The 22,699-nt window shown below is 40.5% G+C and overlaps 1 protein-coding gene across 1 annotated transcript in view; it reads left to right on the top strand.

The window, feature by feature from the left end:
- me1 (malic enzyme 1, NADP(+)-dependent, cytosolic) overlaps window positions 1-22,699 on the top strand; it is a 116,918-nt gene that overhangs the window by 49,554 nt on the left and 44,665 nt on the right. Inside the window, exon 3 of the mRNA XM_034696983.1 lies at window positions 41-190. Coding sequence (XP_034552874.1) covers window positions 41-190 — 150 coding nt within the window. The remainder of the gene's footprint in view (window positions 1-40; window positions 191-22,699) is intronic.

Below are 22,699 nucleotides of genomic sequence, written 5' to 3'. Positions count from 1 at the left end.
ATGCTGTGCTTCCCTCCCTGCTCCTCCCTGTCACTCACAGATATGTGTTTCTGATGGGGCTCCAGGACCGAAACGAGAAGCTCTTCTACCGGTTGCTGACGTCAGACATCGAAAGGTTCATGCCCATCATTTACACTCCCACTGTGGGCCTGGCCTGCCAGCAGTATGGACTCATATTTAGAAGACCAAGGTATGACATTCTTAAAACACTGAAATGCAACAAATAAAATGTACAAGTTTCAGTTTGAATCAATAATAGCTGTGAGCAGATAGAAAGTGGGTGTAACTGTTCTCTCTCAGCCTGCCAATCTTCCACCACTCGGTTATTAGGTGTTTTACGACATTGGCAACTTCATTGTTTTTGTTTCTGCATTTTCATAAACTGCTGGCTGTGTGGTACAATTATTCCACTTCTTCAGGCTTCTTTTTTCTCACATAAATACATATAAACACAGTGGAAAGAACTTCCTGATTGAAGGGTTCACACCATAACAGCTCATATATATACATTTCAGCCAAGTTGATGTAAATAGGCCGCCAGGAGCAACTGACTGTTAAACCCAAACATTAAGAGTAAGTGTTTCCGTCAGCCCAAATTTTCACATTCTCGATTTGTGTTAACACTTAAAGGATTAAGACGTTTATACGATCGGTCCATGATCGAAAGCAAATGGAACAAAGTCCTAACCTTATTTATAGGGGTAAAAGACATTTCAAATACCCTTTATTTAAGAGCACTTTTCAAATTTCAAGTTACATAGTGCTTCACAAAAGCAGCAAATTGAAACCTCATGAGTAAAAGCAAAGAGGAAAAAGACAGATTGACAAGGGCAGACGATCTGCAACGGTCCAATGATGTTCATTGAGATAAACCCTCTGAAAAAGCACATGCAAAACGTCTCCAGAGATTGGGGAGGATTGGGTCGGACATTCCTCTTACGCCTCTCCTTTCTACAGTGCATTCTTCCTCCTTAGAGTCAAGAGTCCAGAAAGGACAATATGAATCTATGAATGAATATGATGAATATTTTTTAAATTTTTGTTGAGCCATTACCTGAACTAACTTTAACATTCCTTCCAACTAACTTGAACAAACAGTAAGTTACTCCAGTAACTTAAACATAACTCCCCGTTATTAAACTATGCTACTTTCCCAAGCAACACCTTACGCCCCAGACCTGATAACTTTGGTTTCTCGGTGGTCTGGTTGTAAGAAAAGTAAACACCCACAAACTTTTGTACTCAGAGCCTGACACCAGGGCCCGTATGCACGTCCAGCCATTAGCAATGAAAACTGGCTGTTTGTACTAATGGTGTAAAACAAATTGATTAGCGGTATGTATGATAGGTTAACGCCCCAACAAATGATTACATTTCAGTCAGACAACTCCCGTTTACTTAAGATAAAGTTTATTGCAGCATACAGTATTGTGTTTGGTGTATGGGCTCCGAACCTCATTACTCAGCATAGATTATTTAAATGCATACATTTAGGAGTAATAAGATAGGACTAACCCCCCTCGGAGCCCGCAGGTGGATGCTGGGGAGGAGGTGGGTACAAAGTTTGCACACAGCACTGAGCAGGGCAGCAGGAGCACTTGCAAAGCAGAGGCAGAGACGGGGAGACTTACTGCTTAAATAGTCCGCCAAATGAGGATGTTGAGATCAGCTGATAGGGAGGATGATGACGTGTCAGTATGAATGAGCGCAGCTCGAGTTGTCTGCCTGAACTAGCTTGCAGGCGGCGCTCCATTTAATGGCGGTAGACCCCACCATTACAGGTGCTAACGGCAGGATTACCACACCTGTTAGGCTGTTTAAAGGATGGAGGACATTGTGCTTATGTGTTACCATTTAAGACCAAATATGTGAAGACAACGGATATTTAGGGATCGAACAAATCCTTTGTGGCGGTGCTTGTTGCTCCAAGCTGCTTTCATGTTGCTGATTTTATTCTTTAGGTCTTCCACTGTGCGCTCAGAAACACCACAAACATTTACCAGGTTCAAGTTCTGAAGCCAAACTTTCCCTTTCTCCTTGTTTGTTATCTTTGATGATTGACTTCCTGATAACATCTGTTTGTTCATTCTAGATTCTTCTAATCAAATGTCCATTTCTTCTTCCATTGAAACATTGTTTTTTCTTGATCTTCTCTCAGTCACACCGGTACCGTCCGCCATGTTTATTGTTGTTTATGTGTAGTAGGCATGCGCAATTCTAATATGTTGGATCAGGGTTTTCCAGGAGGTTCCCTGGACATATGATGTTTTGCACCAGCCTCGCTTTCATGGCGCAATTAGTTAATTGGCCAGTTATTTGCAGTCGTGCATGCGGCTAACGCTACGGCTAAATAGGCCGTTATAGGCCGGTACGTTAAGACTAATGGTCCCGTTTGTGTAATGGCTGGATGTGCATACGGACCCTGGTAGCTAACATGATAAGCTAGCTGCACAGCTAACTTAGATCCATGGCTGACCTAAGCTACTCTTAGCAGTGGTTACTTTGGAAACTGATAAATTCAGTGTCTTTTTCTCTGTCCTGTCAAGAAAAAATAAGTTTCACCTACAGCACCGATACTGGCCTGGAGCACTTCCATTAAAAAGTCTTGATTGTCAGTGTTTCATCTTTTGTAGATGATTTGAGGTTTTATGTTTTTGATTTGCATTATTTGTGTATTTGTAGCATGTTGCTTCTTAAGAACATTGTTCGATGGTTGCTGATCGTCTTTCCTTGTTGACCGCTGAACTATCACCAAAACCTTAAAAAAAACTGTTCTGAAACATGCATATACTGTAAAGTGTATGACATGGAGATGGACTTAGCTAACTAATTATAAAGTATGATTTGTTATTATCCTCTGGATGAAATACAAATAAGGAAAGTTGAACACATACGCTTTATGTCAACCAATGAGTAGACCGAAGATGTTCCTAATGATTAATATTCCAGTCTACTAAACAGAGAGTTAAATTCAGACTAGTTGACAAGTCTAAAAGGAATAGAAAACAAAAAACACCCTCATGTTGGTGCCCAAAAATGTTGGGTTTGGAGGTTACTTTACCCATTTAGCTTGAATTTGCTTGGACAGCTCGGCTCAAGGTAAAACCACTGTTGAAATCAGTTCATCGCTCACCCTGAGTGGATCTAACGCTGTTCTGAGCAGTCAGACATTCATTGGTTTCCTCTCCTCCTCTACTGTAAACACACTTTCACTCTCTCTCACACACACCTCTCTGCTCGTATCTGTTTCCCCTCAAATGGTTCATCAGGTCCATGTCTCCCTCTAACTGACAGCGACACTCCCTGAGCAGTAATTAAAAGATATTATTTTGATAGTGCTTTTATTCTTGGTGCTGCACTCTGTTTGACTTGGCCGTGCAGTTCACCATACACAGGTGGTTACCAGGGTTGGGTTTGTTTTGACTCCAGGATTGATAGTGAAGGCCACCCTGGTTAACAGTCCTTCACAGACTCTCAAGCTAAATTTCTGCAGTAAGCTATGATCACTGAATCCCAGGATTTAAGTGGACACATAGTATAAGCTTATAATCCTCATGCCTTTCTATGCTGGTTAGCCATTGCTGATTGCCATTGAGCATTCCACTAAAAGTGACTGCCACTGGCTGGAATCTGGCTCGTGACAATTAGCATGGCTTGGATGACAAAACAGTATGAAAAAAAAAGACTGTGGTTATTTCTTTGGGATTGTTTTAAGAAGATATGTCAGTCCTTTATTTTCCCATGCACTGAGGCTTCATTGATGGCTTCATTTATATTACTCTTCACGACTGTTTCTGATTAGCTGTGAAACCCAAGTTTTCCTAATTGTGTCCAAGCAGTTTTTTTCCACTGACAACCTTGGGTGCGTTTGAAACCCAAGTTCTGTCATGCAAATTACTTTTGTTACTCAACATCTCTCTGTTTCTCCATCCCTGCAGAACTATGTGGAAAATATTCCTAGCATGCTTTTCTCTCTCTCACATGAGCTGACTGGGGGATTCATTTTATACAATCCCACAGCACAGAGCACTAAGACTAGCTTGCCGAGGACCTGTGGTTTGGAATTTTGACCTCTAGAAAATTCGCATTAGGAGATCAGCTGGCAGGAGATTTTGACGACAAAGCTGTCTTCACAGATTTAGTTTTTCAGCCACAAGTAACCATGGCAGAGTAAAGGTCAGCGAGCCGAGGTCTAGTCAAGCCAGTGGCGTGGTTCTGGGAATGTTCATGTAAGCAAGTTTTTCAATTTCATTGTTCGAGAGTGAGCTATCTCAACGACTAAATTAAATATTGCTCTAAAACTTACAGTAACATTCATGGCTCTCAGATGAAGGTGCAAACCATGACTGACCTGTGGATGAAACTAAATTGAAGAAGGTAACAGGACTCGCCACATGGACAGTAACTGACTGCAGGCCAGTCAACATTGTGGAAGCCTTGTCTAGGGGGTCGCCATGTTATAACCAGTTCTGTGTTACTATGACAGGGAACAAGACTTTCCAGCATACAGGACTTGTAGGGAACAGAGAAAACAACCAAACTGGAACTCCTGAAAATACAAATACTGTTGCATTAACCAGGAATCACAGGATGTCAGTGTGTAATCAAAATTGTATCTGAAAATAACTACACACCATATATAAATTGGGCATTTTGTACATGCACTCTTGTGTATCTCTTAATTTTTAACAGCTATCCTTTGAAAAAAAACAAAAAACTAAACACTGTATTTCAAAAAATAAGCACTTTGAAGCCGTCTCCTATTGCTAAGTCATGGTTTCAGACCACAATGGTGCAGCAGTGCAGCACTGGTGCACCATCTGAAAGTACAAATCATAGAGTACATTTCATTCTGTTAATTTGATTCCTAAAACATGACTGTGGTAAGAAATGCTTTACATCGTTAATATGGACTGTTTTGAAATGCAAAATAATGGATCTTAATAATGTGATTAAAAATGCAATTAATCTGGATTATTCAAGTTCTGTGATTAATTTGATTTTAATCTTTGACTGTTGGGCTCTGGTCATCTATTTACTTTTCTCTCAGCTGAATTATTACATCAAATTTCCAGCCTATCTACATAAAGTTAATGACAAAGGTCTGTCAAAATAATAACATTCCTGCCAGCCTCAGCTGTCCTTTGTTTTGCTGCTAGTCTGCATATGTTAGCATGCCCACATATTCAACCAAGATGCTCAACAAAGCTAACAATTTACTTGAACGCATGCAAACAGTGTTGTAAGATAGCTGTTAGCATACCTGTAAAGTCTTAGACATGTTTGCAGACAAGGTCATGACTCATATCTCTGCTTGCTTTGTTTCCAATGTAAAGCATGGCTCTGATTTATTTTAAATGTAATGCAAAGGGCATTTACTTGCTGCTTTCCTCTAGAAGAAACTGTAAAGGATTACTCTCGCATCCACGTGTGCATGCGTGTTATCCAGCAGGACCACCACAGCAGCAGATTAGGTCTCTAATCACTGGCTCTCAGGTAGACTTTCTGGCTATAAAGGCTTTCTGTATGGGAGTAGCAGCCTCTGCTTGTCTTGCCTGACGTTACCCGCTAATCTGCCTCGCAGAGACTAAACACTTCGACACCAAGCTCAGCACCGGAGGCCAAAGGTCAAGCCCCATTAAGTGTCAAAACACGGTTGATTCACTGATCTTTAGACGGAGCAGAGGAAGGAAGGAGAGCAGGAAAAAAGGAACACATTCACATCAACAGAAGATTAGTAGACATGCTTACTTTTACTGGTTTGTCAGCTCATGAGAGGACACAGGGTTCAGCAGAGAAAGTTCTGTCTTCACACAAGTTTGTTTCTGTTTTAACCATAAATGCAGGTTGTGTACTTTGTTTGACAGATGAAAGCACTCCGTTGTGATAAATGATAATGTTTCGTAGCAGAAAAATGAACCCAAGTATCTTATGGATGTAATTAGCTTTAATTTGGTGATTTGCAGCTTCGTCATGCCCTCTGTGGTGCACGGCTATGTTCAAATAAACTTGTAATGAAGTCAGAGTCTGACTATTCAAAGAGCACTCCAGGAGAGTGACACCAACCAATCCATCTTGCTGATGGAGACAGATGATCATTGGGATCCCATTAGAGGATCTGGGTTCAAGGGTCAGAGGTCAGCAACTGGACTACTACAGCTGTCTGTCAGAAGCTGGAAAGTAAGATGTAGACATTCCTTATCTCCTGAGAGGTAGAGAGCAGATATTTTTCTTCTTTTTCTGCCTTCTTGACATGTTAGCCACAGGTTATGCCAAACAGTGTATCTCTTCATGTTATTGAAACTTCTCAGGTTAGGGTAGAGGAGGATAGATTTTCTCACATGTCAACTTCCAGTGGCACTGCTCTGCTGGCGACCCAGGCTCTAGTACTGCTGCAGTGAGTGATGTGTTTTAGTTTGATGTCAAATTTATGGACACTTTTTCCTTTGTCTTATGTGTCAGACTACTTATTCAAACATGCTAGGTAACCTGCTGTTCACCAGGCAACACTGGTGGCAAAGCTGTGAAATAGACTGAGTGCTGGCTAGCTGTCTTGTTGGTGAGTATAGTGGGGTTAGCTGAGCCATTAAAAACCAGGAACCTATCACACTTTCTATACCCCAAATCTATTTTTACCTTCAGGCATATGTTACAGAGCCCTCAAGTGCACTTTCAGTTATACTACTGAACAAGCAAACAGCCAAACCTGAACCCTGCTGAAGCAGAACACTGCACAGTATTCTAGCCTTCTCTGGTTTCATTATTTTTGTAGCATTCCACCTTTTATTCTGTAGTCATCATGTTTTCAAATCGAACTTATTAATGGTATTTTCTAGTATTTGACATGACACTTACCCTATTTGCTTTGTACCACTGCCCAAGGCAGACTTACCCTCAAGGACTATACATTCATATTTAGATAGGCTAACTGCAGTTAGCCTAAAAAGAAGCCAGTGAAAGCTATTATCGAGAGAAGCTTGAATGACAATAACAACTGCCATGAGACAAACAACACAGCCAGTATAAATCTATTGAAACTTCTGTTTTCTCTTGTCATGATGTAGTCTTGTTTTTTCTTTTTCAGTAGCTGCATTTGCTCTCGTTATTGTATAGATCTGGGATTATAGATACGTCATGCCCATACTCACTCAGTTCCACACATTCACACCTGGTATGTAGTAATTACTCTTATCTGAAAGACACCAAACTGATCTGCTGGATCAGTTTGGGGTTAAGTGTGTTCCTTAAGAGTACCTCACTAATGGAGGGAGGGTCAAGTACTACTCTTGGGCTTACCTGGCCTGGATTTATTATGCCTGCCTATGTCTGCCAGTATGTATAGTGGTATGTTGACTGCGTTAAAGGATTATCTTATTGAAGGAAAATATCACCCATTTCAAGTGTTTCACAGTTTTAGACCAGTTGCAAATTTGGTAACCAGCACAGTAAAGTCTTAGCTCAGCATGTGGACCAGCTGTGTCAGGCAGTTTTGTTTGGCTAATAAGACAAAATGACTTCATTGTTATCACTATCACCATGAATAACCACAATTGTATTCACTCTATTATTTAGAGTGCAGTCCTGTGTGTGATGAGATATCTGTGTGAGGATAAAACCCCAGACACACAGAGCTATTTGACATATTATCTACTACATGAAACATGTACTGTAGTATGTCCTTGAGCACAGCTTGATTATGTCTTGTAAGGCTAGCCTTACATTAAACCAGAGGGTGAGCTGTAGGAGGTCATAAAGTCATAATGAAAGGCATCAGCTGAAGCAGCCTCTGCCACCTCTGGGGTGGCACATACTGGATGATGAAGCGTTCCAGCCCTGTAGATTAGAGGTATTTGAGCTGAGATCTCAGCCCTTTTGGCCCACACACAGTGTTACACAGCATGTGTGAGAGAGATGACTTCTTTTGGATTGATGAGCATCCAGGGGAAGTAGAAAATAACATTGCCATGTGGATCACTGATCAACACAACTACTGAACCATAATAACCTGTGTAGAACCGTGAATATTTCATAACAACAAATCCACATCACAGATGTCCAGAGAGAGTTTCTTTCCTGATTGTGACTAATTGTATGACATTTTCTGATATTTGTTTATTGCTTTTGTACTTGCTGTTAGACTGCGAGTGGAGCTCTAGAGGTCCTCATTCAAACTGGAGAAGCTTTGGATTAGTGCGAGGAGAGAATTGGCTTGTTGTATCAATGATCTCAGGAGGAACGTCGCAAACATTTGGGATTGATGCTAATATTAATTTTGGACTTTGTGGCGCTTGTTTAAAAATATACAGAGGGAGGAAGTTTTAGAGCCAGTGAAAGCAAAGAGAGTTAATTACACAGTGGACTATAACTCCTTTCTCCCTGCAGTTCCTCATTGTTGGATGGAGGATTTTTTTTGCAAATGCCCAAAATAAATCCAGTACAGTGTTACTGTTAAATGCTTTAACATTTATTAATCTATCAGGATAAATATATTTTAACCATTTAACTGAAACTTTCTAGATGAATTGTCTGTGACATACAGAGCCAAGTAGAATTCAAAATTGCATTGCTTTCCATGGCTTAGAGAGGCGTAAATATCTAGAAGTCAGATGGATGGATTTGTTAGCTATCCCAGTTTGTTCCATTGTGCCTTTTACAAACCCGTTATGAGTCTGTGTAACAGCTACAAAGGCTGGATGGAAGGGCAAAGTTGTTCTCATTCCCTTCAGCAAGGATGTAAAGCTGTGTGAAACCACATTGGGACACGAATATTACACCTCTATGTGGTTCTAAATGAGAGTATGAATATGGCTTAACTCTGGAATTTCACTGCAGTGCTGTTAAAACTTAAAAAACAAACCAAAATGTAACCAAAAACAGCCACCAGCATGAAGGCTCACCTGCCTCTGAAGCCCTTTTTATTTTGCTAGTCCGCAATTGCACCCAAGTAAAGTTCTACACCCTTGTGCTTTTATATTGATCCTGCAACTTTGGTACAATATTGGTGTCCAAGTGTGTGATTTTACATAGTGTAACGGCATTCTAGAGGCATGAGAAGTTAATAATACGGGAGCTTCACACACACACTCAGACACACACTCAAACATGCCCTCACTACTGGTTCAAATTGATCCTCTTTCACCTCTGTAACACCTCTGTCCTCTGTTATTATGGGTACAGTGGTGGGACAACTTGGTTCCACCATGACACCATGTGACGTTTATTTTTACAAGGGCGTAAATGTCACACCTTGAACTGGCAACATGAAAAGGACCTTAGATTGCCTCATACCACCTCTAAGATTTTGCAGACAGTCTTCTCCTGGCTTTGTATAGTAGAAGAACTAGTCTCATCAACAGCATGTCTCCAGAGTGTTGGAGATCAAACTGACACTTCATATTGCTGTTGCGGCTATGTATTTGTCATATCGTTCATATAAATATATACATGTATATATGTATATTTTTTGGCATGAAAATAAAGTCACTCTGATGCTAATGCACAAACAGAAAGACAGCAGCCTTCTGCTTCAGAGCCACAGACTTTAACGACTACTCTCATCAGCTTTCCTGCCTTGGTCTCCCACCTATTTGACCGACATCCAAGGACACATCTGTCCTTTACCTTGGTTTGTTGAACAAATGGCCAGACAATCATTTGACATGAAAAACTGCACTGGTACTGTTTGATTGTTGAATAGATACCAAACTGCTATACTTAGGCTTAACTTTGGTTGGTTAAGACCAGTGGCACCCAATTGGTTGATCACAGGCTGATTTCCAGTCAATTACAAGATAATTTTTTTTCATCTTTATTGTTAAATGTGTATCATTGTTTCCATGTCTATGCTCTCTACGTTCATGTCCTGTCAGATACACTTCAATTCATCACTGAAAACAAACTAACTTTGACACATCACATTTGAGGGGCACTCAGGGCACAATTCCTAGCGACATAGCATAAACCTGTTAGTGCATAGCTGTCATTGTGACACTCTCCAAGCACAAAATAGCTGAAATAGTGAAAATGTGTCATTATTTTTAACCGGAGTGGGGGGTGGTTTATTTTTATGTTTGCTCAAATTCAAAGTGCATCTGCAATCTGCATCTGTGGCCTTACCGATTTGCAATTTGGAGATGTGCTTGACAGTGCACAGAGACTAATTTCCCTAAAACAGCTCTAAACAAACCAAGAATGTGTGAGAGCTGAAGAGCAAGTTAGCAGCACAGCAGTCAACTTTTACCAGGCCTAACAGCAGTGACAGGCTGTAACAATAGCATCTTACGGCGTCCGTCCCAGTCTTGCTAAAATCAAGAAGTGTCTGAAAGATGGCAAAGTTTTGAATTTTGTGTTTGTGGAGTACAAGTGTCCCGGTGCCAGAGGTCCCACCAAGGTAGATACATACATTTATTTTCCCTTTTACAGCTGAACATAGGCCTTTGTGCCTCTTCAGTTTTGACCATCTTCTACCGTACAGGCAGGCTTAAAACGTTGGTAATGATAGCAAAATGACCCTACTGAAGCCTTCAGGTTTCTAAAGGTCATGTAACCCATGCCTTTTGGATCACCACAGCACATCGCAAGAGCCTCTGGTCAGGGTTCAGCCTGCCAGCACACGGTCAGTCAAATGCTGCCAATACCTTCCAGAAAATGAAGAAGAAAAGGAACATTTATTATATGTCCACAAAGATAGATTTCCCTCTAATACTGTGATTTCAGTTTGACTCTACTGGAGCAGCTGAATGATGCATTAATATAAGCTCCTAAATCCGCAGCAAGCACAAATTATAGAGTAGTTCTGTTTGGCTGCTGTCCTTACACCATCTCCACTGGGCAAATTTAAGCACGCGGTGGTAATATTTCACCGACCAACTCTGGAAAATACGACGTGCTGATGATCCCATGAAGCATATCTGATACTGTGAGTGAATCACATCTCGCCTGGTTTGTAGTTTTAAGAGAAACCCAAAGGTATCTCTGCAATGCACAGCAGGAAATTAATTCAACATATGTAACATAAGTTAGAGACAAGGGTTGATACTCAAGGGTGGGATTTCACAGTGCATTAGAAGTGAGAGGCAAAGTTATAGGACCTCAGTGTTGAGTGCGTGTGTATGTTCCTCTTAAACTTAAAGTGAAACCATTGCTACAACGTCCTTTAGTAATAATGTGAACCGGCACGCATGTGGCTTTCTTCCCCTCTCCATGAGAGCCTGTGGTAGAGCGATAAAACCTACCAGCGGAAGAACTTGGTGAGTTAAATACAACTCCATATGGATCAATGTATGCAGACCACTTCTCGCTCTTTGTACTTATGTGCTCCGCTTGTTTTAATGATGTTATCTTTGCTCCACATCTCCTGCTGCAGGGGCCCTTCAAATCCACAAAGAGACCGCTAATTGAAACAAACCTATATCATTTCTTCACTGCACCAGACAAGGCTGAAATGTTACGGCACTGCTTTGGGTGCCAAAGCACATGTTTGAGGTGGCTTTACAAAAGCTAGTATAGGACGGTTGCCAGCGTCTCAGAAGAGTTGGCCTCAATCCTGTGTGACCTGAAGCAGCCAGATGGGAAAGTGTGATGTAAGTCATTGCATGTATGTAAGGCATATATGCATATGACGAAGAAAATGGAGAGTCACACATATTGTCACATTCTTGGAAAAGTATTGATCGATTTTCATCATGCATTACACCTTTCCCTCCACTGACATGTCTCCCAGTAGCCTCTGCTGCACACAGATGCACAGTAAAAGAGAGACAAGTAGTTCAACAGTTACTTCACATGAACTGCTTTCCTTCCACATCAGGTCCAAAATCACCACCTCTTCATAAGTGAGAGCTGGGGATTCGCTCACACTCAGGACTATTATCATGAGTATTAAGGCAAGACACTTAAAGTTAACATGACATTTACATTCAGGTGTCAAATATGTACAACTGGGGGAAATGTCAGATCTCACCACGGGAAAAGTATGCCAGTAATTTCTCAGATCTAGATTTGTTCCTCCCAGTGCTCAATGGAAACTACAAACCAAAATTTCCCACTGCCACAGTCCAATATTTCTGGGCACATCAAGATCTGGGTGTAATACTCACTCTCAGATTTAATGGAATGAATGAAAAACCACCTCATCAGATCCAAAATACTGCCACTTCTTGTGACTCTGATGAAACCCTGTAATGGACTGAAGAAACTATTTGTGGATTAGTAAAGATGACAGAGCTTGATAGTTTGCAGTCAGAGACCTCAATGGATTATCTGAATCAACAAAATGTATTTCTTGTAGAAGTTTGTGTTGAAGTTTGCTTCTCTTTAATTTCCCATCATGGGAGTGAGGGAACAGAACTGTAGAACCTGAAATGTTACATTTACCTCTGGAGAATGTATGTTCATGTTGGGTTCATTTTTCAATGCTGTTTAGATATCATAAGCTCTCTAGGTACGTAAGGCAAGGCAACTTTATTTGTAAAGCACATTTCATACACGAGGGCAACTCAATGAGCTTTACATTAAAACATTAAAAGCATTGGAGACATTCAGACAGGCATAAAAGAACATGATTAAAATGACAAATATAATAAAACAGAAAATAAAAGGAAAATTAGAAATATATTAAGAATACATTTAAAATTAGCATTCAAAGCAAGTTAAAATGAGCTAAGATAGGAAGGCAGTGGTAAATAAAAAGGTCTTAGTCTTTGATTTAAAAGAGGTGAGAGTTGGAGCAGACCTACAGCTTTCAGGGAGTGTGTTCCAGATATGTGGTGCATAATGACTAAACGCTGCTTCACCATGTTTCGTTCTGACTCTAGGGACTGAAAGCAGACCAGTACCTGATGACCTCAGAGGTCCAGATGGTTCATACAGTAGCAGCAGATCAGCAATGTATTTTGGGCCTAAACCATTCAGTGCTTTATAAACCATCAGCAGGATCTATTCTCTGACAGACAGGAAGCCAGTGTAGAGATCTAAGAACTGGAGTGATGTGGTCTACTTTGTTGGTCCTTGTTAGGACTCGAGCAGCAGCATTCTGTATGAGCTGCAGCCGTCTGATGGACTTTTTAGGGAGTCCTGTAAAGACCCCGTTACAGTAGTCTAGTCTGCTAAAGATAAATACATGGAGGAGTTTTTCTGCATCCTGCTGAGACATGAGTCCTTTAATCCTTGATATATTCTTAAGGTGATAGTAGGCTGACTTTGAAATTGTCTTACTGTAGCTGCTGAGATTAAGGTCTGAGTGTTACTACACCAAGGTTTCTGGCTTGGTTTGCACATTTAATCGTTGCAGACTGAAGCAGAGCTGTAACCTTTAACCTTTCCTCCTCCAAAAACAATCATTTCAGTTTTTTCTTTGTTTAACTGAAGAAAGTTCTGGCACGTCCAGTCATTGATTTGTTCAATGCATCTACTCAGCGTTTGTATGGGACAATAATAAAGTCAGCAGGGTTAGTTTCTTGCTTGCCACACCTCTGGAAAAATCATGACAGCAAAACAATACCGCCATCAATACCTGACCAGTTAGATGATAATGTATACTCATGTGTCTGCAGTAGAATTTAGCTTAGCATGCAGGCTTGAAGCATGGGAAACAATAGTTTGACTACATCCCAAGGTAAACCTCAAAAGCTTAAGAATGAACATGTTGCATTTGTTCTGTTACATCCAAACAAAAACTAACACAGTAAAAAAAAAGAGATCGGCTAGCAGAACCTTTGTACTTAAGATCTTAATGCAAAACTAAGCTTATGCATACGTGGCTCTAGCTTAAAATTTAGCAGAGAGGTACATCATTCTTCTCTCAGTTTCCCGGCAAGAAAGAGAAAGAGCTTTTCCCATCATGTCAAATGTTGTGTTAAAAGAAGAATTGATTTCTCAACCACTGCATCAAAGGCCTCCTAACCTCTGGAAAATTGTGATTTTAAACCCAAACTACGGTCAACCACTAAAGTAAACAGATCTACACACTGAAAATTACTAATATGTTACAGGAAATGTCTCTCCTGAACTCAAATGAACACTTTTAAGAGCCGTTAAATCAGTGCACATTTAAACTGTGGAATGAGGCCTGGCTAGTAAAACCCCTCTGAAAGTGGGTCATGCTGATAAGGTGCACTCCTCACTGGCGATAAGAGCAAAGTCAACAGATCGAACATTAATCACCATCAAACTGCTCTTTTTCATGCATACTCTTAAACCACAACATACCTCTGCAAAAAGAAGCCTCTAGGACATGACACCAATATCTCTCAAGGGATCTGCTTCTTTTTGCCAGTTCAGATCCTCCCTCTGCTTAGTTATAGCTGTGGTAAGAAAATACTGAACGCTAATTATTCTTTGTTTTGACAGCTCCACCAGCTCTCAGCTCAGCTTTGGCTGTGAACACATGTAGCCCTGACACATGTTTGACCCAAGGTTAGAGCTGAAAACTAGATGATTTCCATCTGCACTCAGGGTGAGAAATCACTGAAACAGTTTCTGAACTGTCAACATTAATTAAAAATATGGTTTAATATTCATTTCAACACAGCATTACATGTAACTGGGAAATGAGACCAGGTGATTTGAACAGCTGACTGACTGACATCCACAAGGAAAGACCAAAATCAAAGATTTAAACCTGTACTATGACTATCAACAGCATACTGTAAATATGTACGGGATAATGTACAGTGAGCAGGTGGTTATACAAAGTAGAATCCTGGAAGGGTGAGCAGGCCCCAGACGCAAAGCAAAGAGGTCTTGTCTCAACCTGAAAGGATTCTAGTTTGCATGACCACCTGTTATTTTTACATTATCCTGCTTATTACCCAGCTACAGTGGAAGATGTAAACAAATGAACATAAATTATTGATTTTAAAAAGATACACAGCTTACAAAAACAAGTCCTCTGCTGTCATTGCCTAGATTGTAGGATATGTAACAATATTAAAACATCCTCCATGTTGTTTCGCCTTCCAATTTAGCATGCTAATAGAAACCATCTTTTTTCCACTATGTTTACCATTTTCATGCTAATGAAAACCGTAATTTCTTTGCCACGGTGTCAACAAGCAGAGGTGAAATGTGCAATCTGGGGACTCCTTTCCCCAGATTGATTTGATGTGACGTATGTGATCTGATTTTCTCTGGTGTCGCCCTTGTTATTCAGAATTCTTAACTGTTTTTATGGGGTTTTGACCAATCAGAATCAAATATCTGACCCAGCTGGGTGATTAGAAAAATGATTGAAGAGACCATGGTCACAAACTGAATTTCGCTGAGCATTGAGAGCACCAGCTCTTTTGGTATGAGTTCAGAAGTTGAAGTTAGACATGCATATTTTGGAGTGTTAATACAACAAGGGGCCCCAGCAAACCAGCTCCATCTACAAATATATAATCCCTGCTGTATGTGAGACATTTTACATATATCAGCCATAAAATAATAACTTCATTGTTCTTGCTGAAACATATTTGATCCCAGCCTCTGTATTGTTATAACAGTATATATCAGAATGCATGACAAATGGGATTTACGTAGAGCTATTTTGGCAGAGCACACTGGATTTTAAGGCAGATCTCTGAACCATCCTGCAGTTTAATAGCATTCCAATTTCCCCCTGTATGAGGCACTGTCAGAGGTCACATTTTGTACCTTTATATCATATAAGATCCTGAGAAACATGAGGTTGTTGATTCTATTTGTACATTTCAGTTCTAAATCCCATGAGAGTAGTGTTTAGCACCAGTTTGCAGGAGATGTATTCAGTTATAAACACATCAGTTCTTTGAACTCATTGGCCTTGTGGTTAGAGATGACGTCACTATTAGATAATTGTTTTTGACGTATGTTTCCAGAGCTCTTTCTGACCTCTGACACATCCACAGGAATGGGATTTGACCTCAGAGGACTTTCCATTTTGACTCTCTTTCATCTGTTATTATACGGAACCCTACAGGGTTTGATTCTGACGTCAGCATTACATCAGTGAGCGCAACATCTCAAGTTCCCTCTTCCTTTTGAGAGTTAAAGAATGTCCCCTAAAGGGAAATGTATTCTCCGTGGGGCACACAGTCTTCTGGACTGACTGGAATAGCTCAAAAGCCTCCATCAGTACAGATTGATCAAAAGAACAAAATAAATATGAGTTATATAGAATAAACTGACTCTTCTTCAAACAGCTGAAAACGTTTATAATGACAAGTAGTAATGACAATTGACTGTGTAATAATAATTTGAACAAGATTGTTTATTATGTGGTGTTAGGCAAAAGAGTCCTCAAAACTTCCAAAAAGGTACCTTCTATGTCATCTCACATGATGTTACAAAAAAGAACATTTGTTAATTTTTGGTTTTTTTGGGCATTTTTGCCTTTATTGGAGAGGACAGCTGGAGAGACACAGGAAATGTGGGAGTAGTAGAGAGTGGGGGAAGACATGAAGCAAATGGTAGAGGTCGGGAGTCGAACCTGCGACCGCTGAGACGAGGACAATAGCCTCTGCACATTGGGCGCTTATACCGTAGCCCCCCCTAAAAAAGAGCATTTGTTTGAGGAGCAGCAGTTAAGCTTAGATCGCGTGCTCGATGGACAGAGGCTGTAGTCTTTGAAGCAGTAACCTCAGGTTCAATGCCTCACGCCATCCCCTACTTTCTCTTCCTAGTTTCCTACTCTGTCCAGTGTTCTCCTATCTCTCAATATAGCCAACATACATACAGTGTGCAGTAGCATTGATCCTTGAGGTCACATTCAGTTGGAGGAGCTATCCCCCTGAAAGGGTTAGTTAGTGGTGTGATGAAGTTCCTCAGAGTTACATGTTTGTGAGATCAACAGAGTCCTTAAGTGGCTGTAGGAAAGAAAAGAGAAACAGATAAGATTGAAAATGGACAACATGTCTTCATTTCTCCCCATTGTGAGATATGAAGCCAAAAGACATCGTCCCTGTTGTTGCAGCCAATATGTGTGCAGAGGTGACCTGGCTGACAGAGCTGCGGGACACCCTCATCGCTAACCCAAACATGCATTAAACGTACTGATAAAGTACAGTTCAGTGACTGTTGTGACAGTGTTTGTTATACTTTCTCTCAGTGCTCCTCCTCTACTCTGCTAATCTTGTACACAATGCTGCAGGAGCTCACCTTTGTTAACAGGGCTGTCAATCATGACATCACATCCACCTCTTTTTAAAATCAAATACCTAATTTCAAATACCATTCATCACATTTCTCAGAAAAATAAACAATAATACATAAATCAGGTAATCATCATCATTGGGTAAAATGTATTTGACATGTATTCTAATTTTGTTGTTTGACCCATGTCCCATCTGTTAGAATGGAGGAGGCCTACACTGCAGCTAATCAGCAGGGGAAGCTATAAATCTTTTGGCTTAACATTCAGGGAACACTCATGGTGTCCATTTTAATATATAGTCTATGACATTGACCATAATCGTCTTCCCTTCTTTCCCTCAACCACCTGGTGATTATTATAACTATGACAAAGACACCTTCAACATTTTGGTTCTGATGTTTCTGTCTTCTATAACCCAAATGCTTCCCTCAATCCAACCATATCATGTTTGAGAATTACAGAAACTAAATCATAACACAAATATGAAAGCCTGCTGGATCATGACGCAGCCTTTCATTGCAAATTATAACAAGAGTAATGATTGTACGATATATCACTTTTTTTTTTAATACAGACTGCCTCAAAGAGATTAATAGATTGCCTTATAGTTCTTGAAGGATCTCCACAGAATCCGAAACTCTAAAAGCACTCCCCCATCTGTTTTATTGTGGACACTAGCAGTCTGCCTGCTACCTCCCCAGACACACTAAAATGGGATACACATTTTTCTGTAAATGTCAAAGACAATACACTGGACCATGAATCACTGTCATCCATACAGCGCTCAATGATTTTATAGTGTCTCCTTAACCTCTCTCTCATCGCCAGCATCCTTTATGTCTGTTTCTCATGAACGCATGACCTATTGGAATTTTAGGGGAAGTCAAGTTTTCTTGTATGTACATTATGTCTTCTGGTCAGGACATACGGGGGAATTTGCAAATAAACACCCTACAGTTGCTCCACAGTTGGTTGCCAATTTCTTTTGACTATGGCATTATAACCCACACAAAACGTCATTGCCATGTCTAAATGTCATGACGTGTGTGAAAGGCAAATTGAATGGAAAAGCTGGTTTCAGAGGGCTGAGACTCCTCAAATAGTCTGCTGGGTTCATCAGGTCTGTGCCTCTGATTCCTTTAGCAGGGCCTTTGTCTTGGAACAGGCCTTTCCCTGCTGCTTCTGCCCCCATGAGTTATGTAAGGTTGGCTGAGAGAAATGCTGGACATTCGCAGCAGTTGTCTCGACACTTGAGTGCCTCTCCTCTACCAGGCAGCAGCAGTATTAAACTTGAAACCCCAGACCCTTCTGTGCCGTCTGGTTGCTATTTTCATCACTTGCAGGTTGGCCTGAGTCTAAGATTCTATGTCGTTCCATGTTCCGCCTCAGCAAGATACCCGTAGTGATGAAAGGTCGATCAGATTGGCAAAAACTGTGTTCATTTTGGCCTCAAATCCTCATGAGTTTTCCCCCTTCTCCAAGTCTGGGAAGGCCTCTCGAGAGAAGATTAGTTGTTGTGTGCAGGCCCTAGCTAATGTCAGTGGGCTCCAATGGAATGAGGTGGGGGTGGGTTATGGTTTTCCGAGGCCAGGGCCTGGAACTGGTCCTTGCTTTATGCAAAAAGAGGGGGTTGATTTGGGCAACGTGTCTGCATACATGAGAAGGAATCCTGTTAGAGTCTGAGCGTGCTATTCAGTGTGGGAGGCAGAAGAAAAAGAAGAAGAAGAAGAAGAAGAAGAAGAAGAAGAAGAGGAAGGCATTGTCTTCAGAGAGTCATAGTGGATAAAGAGAGGAGGGTGTTAAGTAGAGTAAAGAAACAGAAGGGACGGGGAAGTAAATTCCTGCTCGTCACGTTTCATTTCCAAGTGATGAGAGCAGTGTGTTGGACAAAAATGACTGTTGCTTCTTGCTGTTGGACAAATTCCTTAGAAATACACAACAAATACACAAGACAGACGGCCTTAAGACACAATAAAAGAGCGTGAACAAACACAGGGAACCAAAGACTTCCATGTGCTTAGATGGATTACATACTGGATAATTGTGTTTGTTGAGCTGAGCTTAATTATTCACCCATTTACTGGATCCCTTTCTTGTTTTCTATTCATTTATTTTCTTCATATGTTTACACAGCACTTTTTCTTTTTCTACCAGAGGTCTGTTGCATATTTAGTTTACTTGAAAATCATCTTTTCCACTGCATACAGTTATTCTTTAAAAAAAGGCCAGGGTGTGCGTCAGCTCCGGTTGCAGCATTATCGTTGCTATTGATTGGCACAGACCCTCCCTGCTTTATTCAGTTTCTTCTTCTTCACCTCTATTGGTTTGGTCAGCTGCTTGGCTGCAGAGAAAATGTGACTTGTGATGCCAGCAGCTGTACTTTTTTTGCCATCACCAACTTGGAAATGGTTGCTAGGAACCAAACCATAGATACAACCTATGAAATAGTACTCTAATGCCATGTGGATACTTAGAGGTAACATATAGTTTTAGAATACACTGAAATAAAGCATTTCTCTTCCCACAGAAAACCATTAACTTATTAAATACCTCTCAGGAAAGGAAGAAAGAAAGCTGAAACCAGCAGTCTCATTGCTTAAATATTGTGCTGTCAGACCTTTTCTACAGCTTGTGGTTGGATACCACATCCAGTCAGAGAAACAACTCTGTCTCTGAGTGCACTGAATGTCTCTGTGTGCTGCTGGATTGTTTGATGCTACCTTGACACTAAAAGGTTCTTCTACTCAGCTGATATGATGGTAGACAGACATGTTTGTAACACCCAGAGCAGTACCTTTCCAGTGTATTCGCTCATTGACCTTCAATACAAAGCAAGTCAAACTTGAGCTGCTGGTTACTCATTTGTTGTTTTGGTTTACCTTGGCAGAGTTAAAACCAGGACTCAGCTGTTTCCGGTAACAAGATGACGTCTCGGATCTCTTCATGTTTCTGTTTGTCTCTGCTGTGGCTGCTGGGAAACAGCAGTGTTGTGAAAATATTGATGATTATTCTGAATGCGTGTCAGAAAGTTATTCTGAAACTGTTAGTGATGAGGCAAGATACTCCTCATTGGAAAAAGTGAACAGTGCTACAGAGTTATTACTCCTTTAACCAGCTGTGAGATTAGTTTCTACTTTTCAGTACAATGGATAGATACATTCATTATGTTGTGGTGCGCTTATTTGAACAATCAAATCATTAGTTAATTAATTAAATGTAATCAAATTAAGTTCATTATGAATTAAGGTACTATATTGCTCCAACACTACATGATTTTGAAGAAAAAAAAACTCCACCATAAAGTCACTGAAAACTAAAATGATCCAATAGCACCCTGAGATACTCTTAAGTAAGGGTTAATGTATGGTTGGCAGGTTGTTATTGGAAAAAGAATCCTGATAGGGTGAGACAAGACCCCGACTCGAAGCAGAGGGGTCTTTGTTAACCTGCTAACTATACATTATCCCGCTTATTACCCAGCTACTAACATCAAATACAAACACATTGTCAAAAAACATCGACAGCTAACGGTCTTCCCTCACCTTACGGTCTATGGTGTCAACAAGGAAAAGCTAAATGTGTCTGAACTCTTTTCCATGGATTGATTTGACATGAAGTGTGATCAGTTTGCCTCTAGTGTTGCTCATGTTAGTGAATGTTAAAGGTGACATATCATGCAAAATGGACTTTTTAATGGTTCTCTACCTGAAATATGTTTCCCTGGCATGTCTACAAACCCCCCGAAAATGAAAAAAATCCATTCTGCCCCTGTTCTGATTTCTCCACCTTTCTGTAAATGTGTGTGAAACGAGCCGTTTCAGACTTCCGTGTTTTTGTTACGTAACAACAATATCCGGTCTGTCACGGAGTCAGAGCTGGGAGCTTGTTCAGCCCATAGACTGTATAAAATACAATTCAACCCCTCCTCCGTTTTTCATTCCCTGCACACATGTGTGCTAACAAGGAGCTTAGGAGGGAGGCATGCTAGTTGTAGGCTGTCTTAATAAACACAAAGGTCGGTTTAACTCCCCACGTCTGCAGATTTGAAGATGTAGTGGATGATTTGTATTTATCATGGAGAAGTGCTAGCGCTAGTTAGCATAGCTACATAGCTACATGTCGTAGCTGTAGCTGTGTACCAAGACACATGTCTACATACTGACAAATAAAACAACAAGAAACACTAAATCTGTGACCAATCCTTCAGAAAGGTCCCGCTGCCTTTCTGGCAGAGGTCGGTTTTACTCCCCACGTCTGCAGATTTGAAGATCTAGTGGATGATTTTTATTTTTCATGGATAAGTGCTAGCGCTAATTAGCATAGCCACAGAGCTACATGTTCATAGTTGTAGCTGTGTACCAAGACACACGTCTACATACTGACAAATAAAACAACAAGAAACACTAAATCTGTGACCAATCCTTCAGAAAGGTCCTGCTACAGGCGCCTCTCCGTCAGGATCAGATTCTGGATCAGATTCAGAGGGTTGAAGTAATGCAGGTCTGTGAGCAGCCGTGTATATTCAGCCAACATGTAAACATTAGATCAGCGTGCTGGACAGCCAAGGCACACCCACTTCCTGAGGGGGCGTGGTCAGAGAGAAAAGTGTTTTTTTGAGCATAAACTTTAAAGGCATGTTTTGGGGACCTCTTAGACCAATATATATTGATGAAAAAAGCGTGATATGTCACCTTTAATAACTGTTGTCAAGGGATTGTCAAGGGGTTTTGACCAATCAGAATCAAGCATCTTACACAACAGGAAGATCAGTAGGAAAGCCGGGTAATAATGAACGATAACACTCCAATTAATTGCTTTCAAAGGAATATTCTTTGTATCTTTGTAGAGGGAATAGTTTTCAACTGTAATAAAGTGTCAGAGATGTTTTCTTTGAAAGCCCTGTGAGGAATGTTTACTGGAAATAAAATAGACTGAAATTGGCAGTGAAGCCTTTTTAGGACCTAGAAAAGCAAACAAGGTCACCAGAAGGGATTATTTCTTATTATTTTTAATGCCAGAAACCACTGCCATGGGGTAGGTATCAGGTGAGACCATTTAAAGCTCACTGAAGGAGGCCTTTTTTTATTTCAAAATTTCTACATCAAATATTTGCGCAAATAAATATTTAAAAATGTTTTTTTTTTTTAAAGCAGGTTGAGATGTTTTTTTAAGCTCTTGTGAGGAGCTTTAAGTTTGTGTTGATTCTGGCGCCCCCTGTGGACAAAGTGGTAACATCTCTATTGATTTTGTTCTGTAAATGTATTAGTCATGTTTTCCATCAAAAATATTTACCTGCTTTCTCATAACACTTAAACTTATCTCTTCTCAAAAGTCATGACTGTGAAAGATGTAACAAAGGCTGTTTGGCAGCCCTCCTAATGACACCTAACCCCTGTCAGAGGTTTCCGACGTAAAAAAAAAAAAAAAAGGCAATAGTCAATCTTTCTGTTGATGGTCTCATTTGCTAATGCAGATCATAAAGAGACATCAGTGTTAATTTCAGTCTGTTTCATAATCACATAAAAAATACTTGCAGGAGCTTTAAAAGAAATCCTAATATCAGCAAAATGATAGCATGCACAGCTT

Source organism: Notolabrus celidotus, chromosome 12 (assembly GCF_009762535.1).
Source record: "Notolabrus celidotus isolate fNotCel1 chromosome 12, fNotCel1.pri, whole genome shotgun sequence".
Taxonomy (NCBI): Eukaryota; Metazoa; Chordata; class Actinopteri; order Labriformes; family Labridae; genus Notolabrus; species Notolabrus celidotus.
This window is presented reverse-complemented; position numbering and strand designations above follow the sequence as displayed.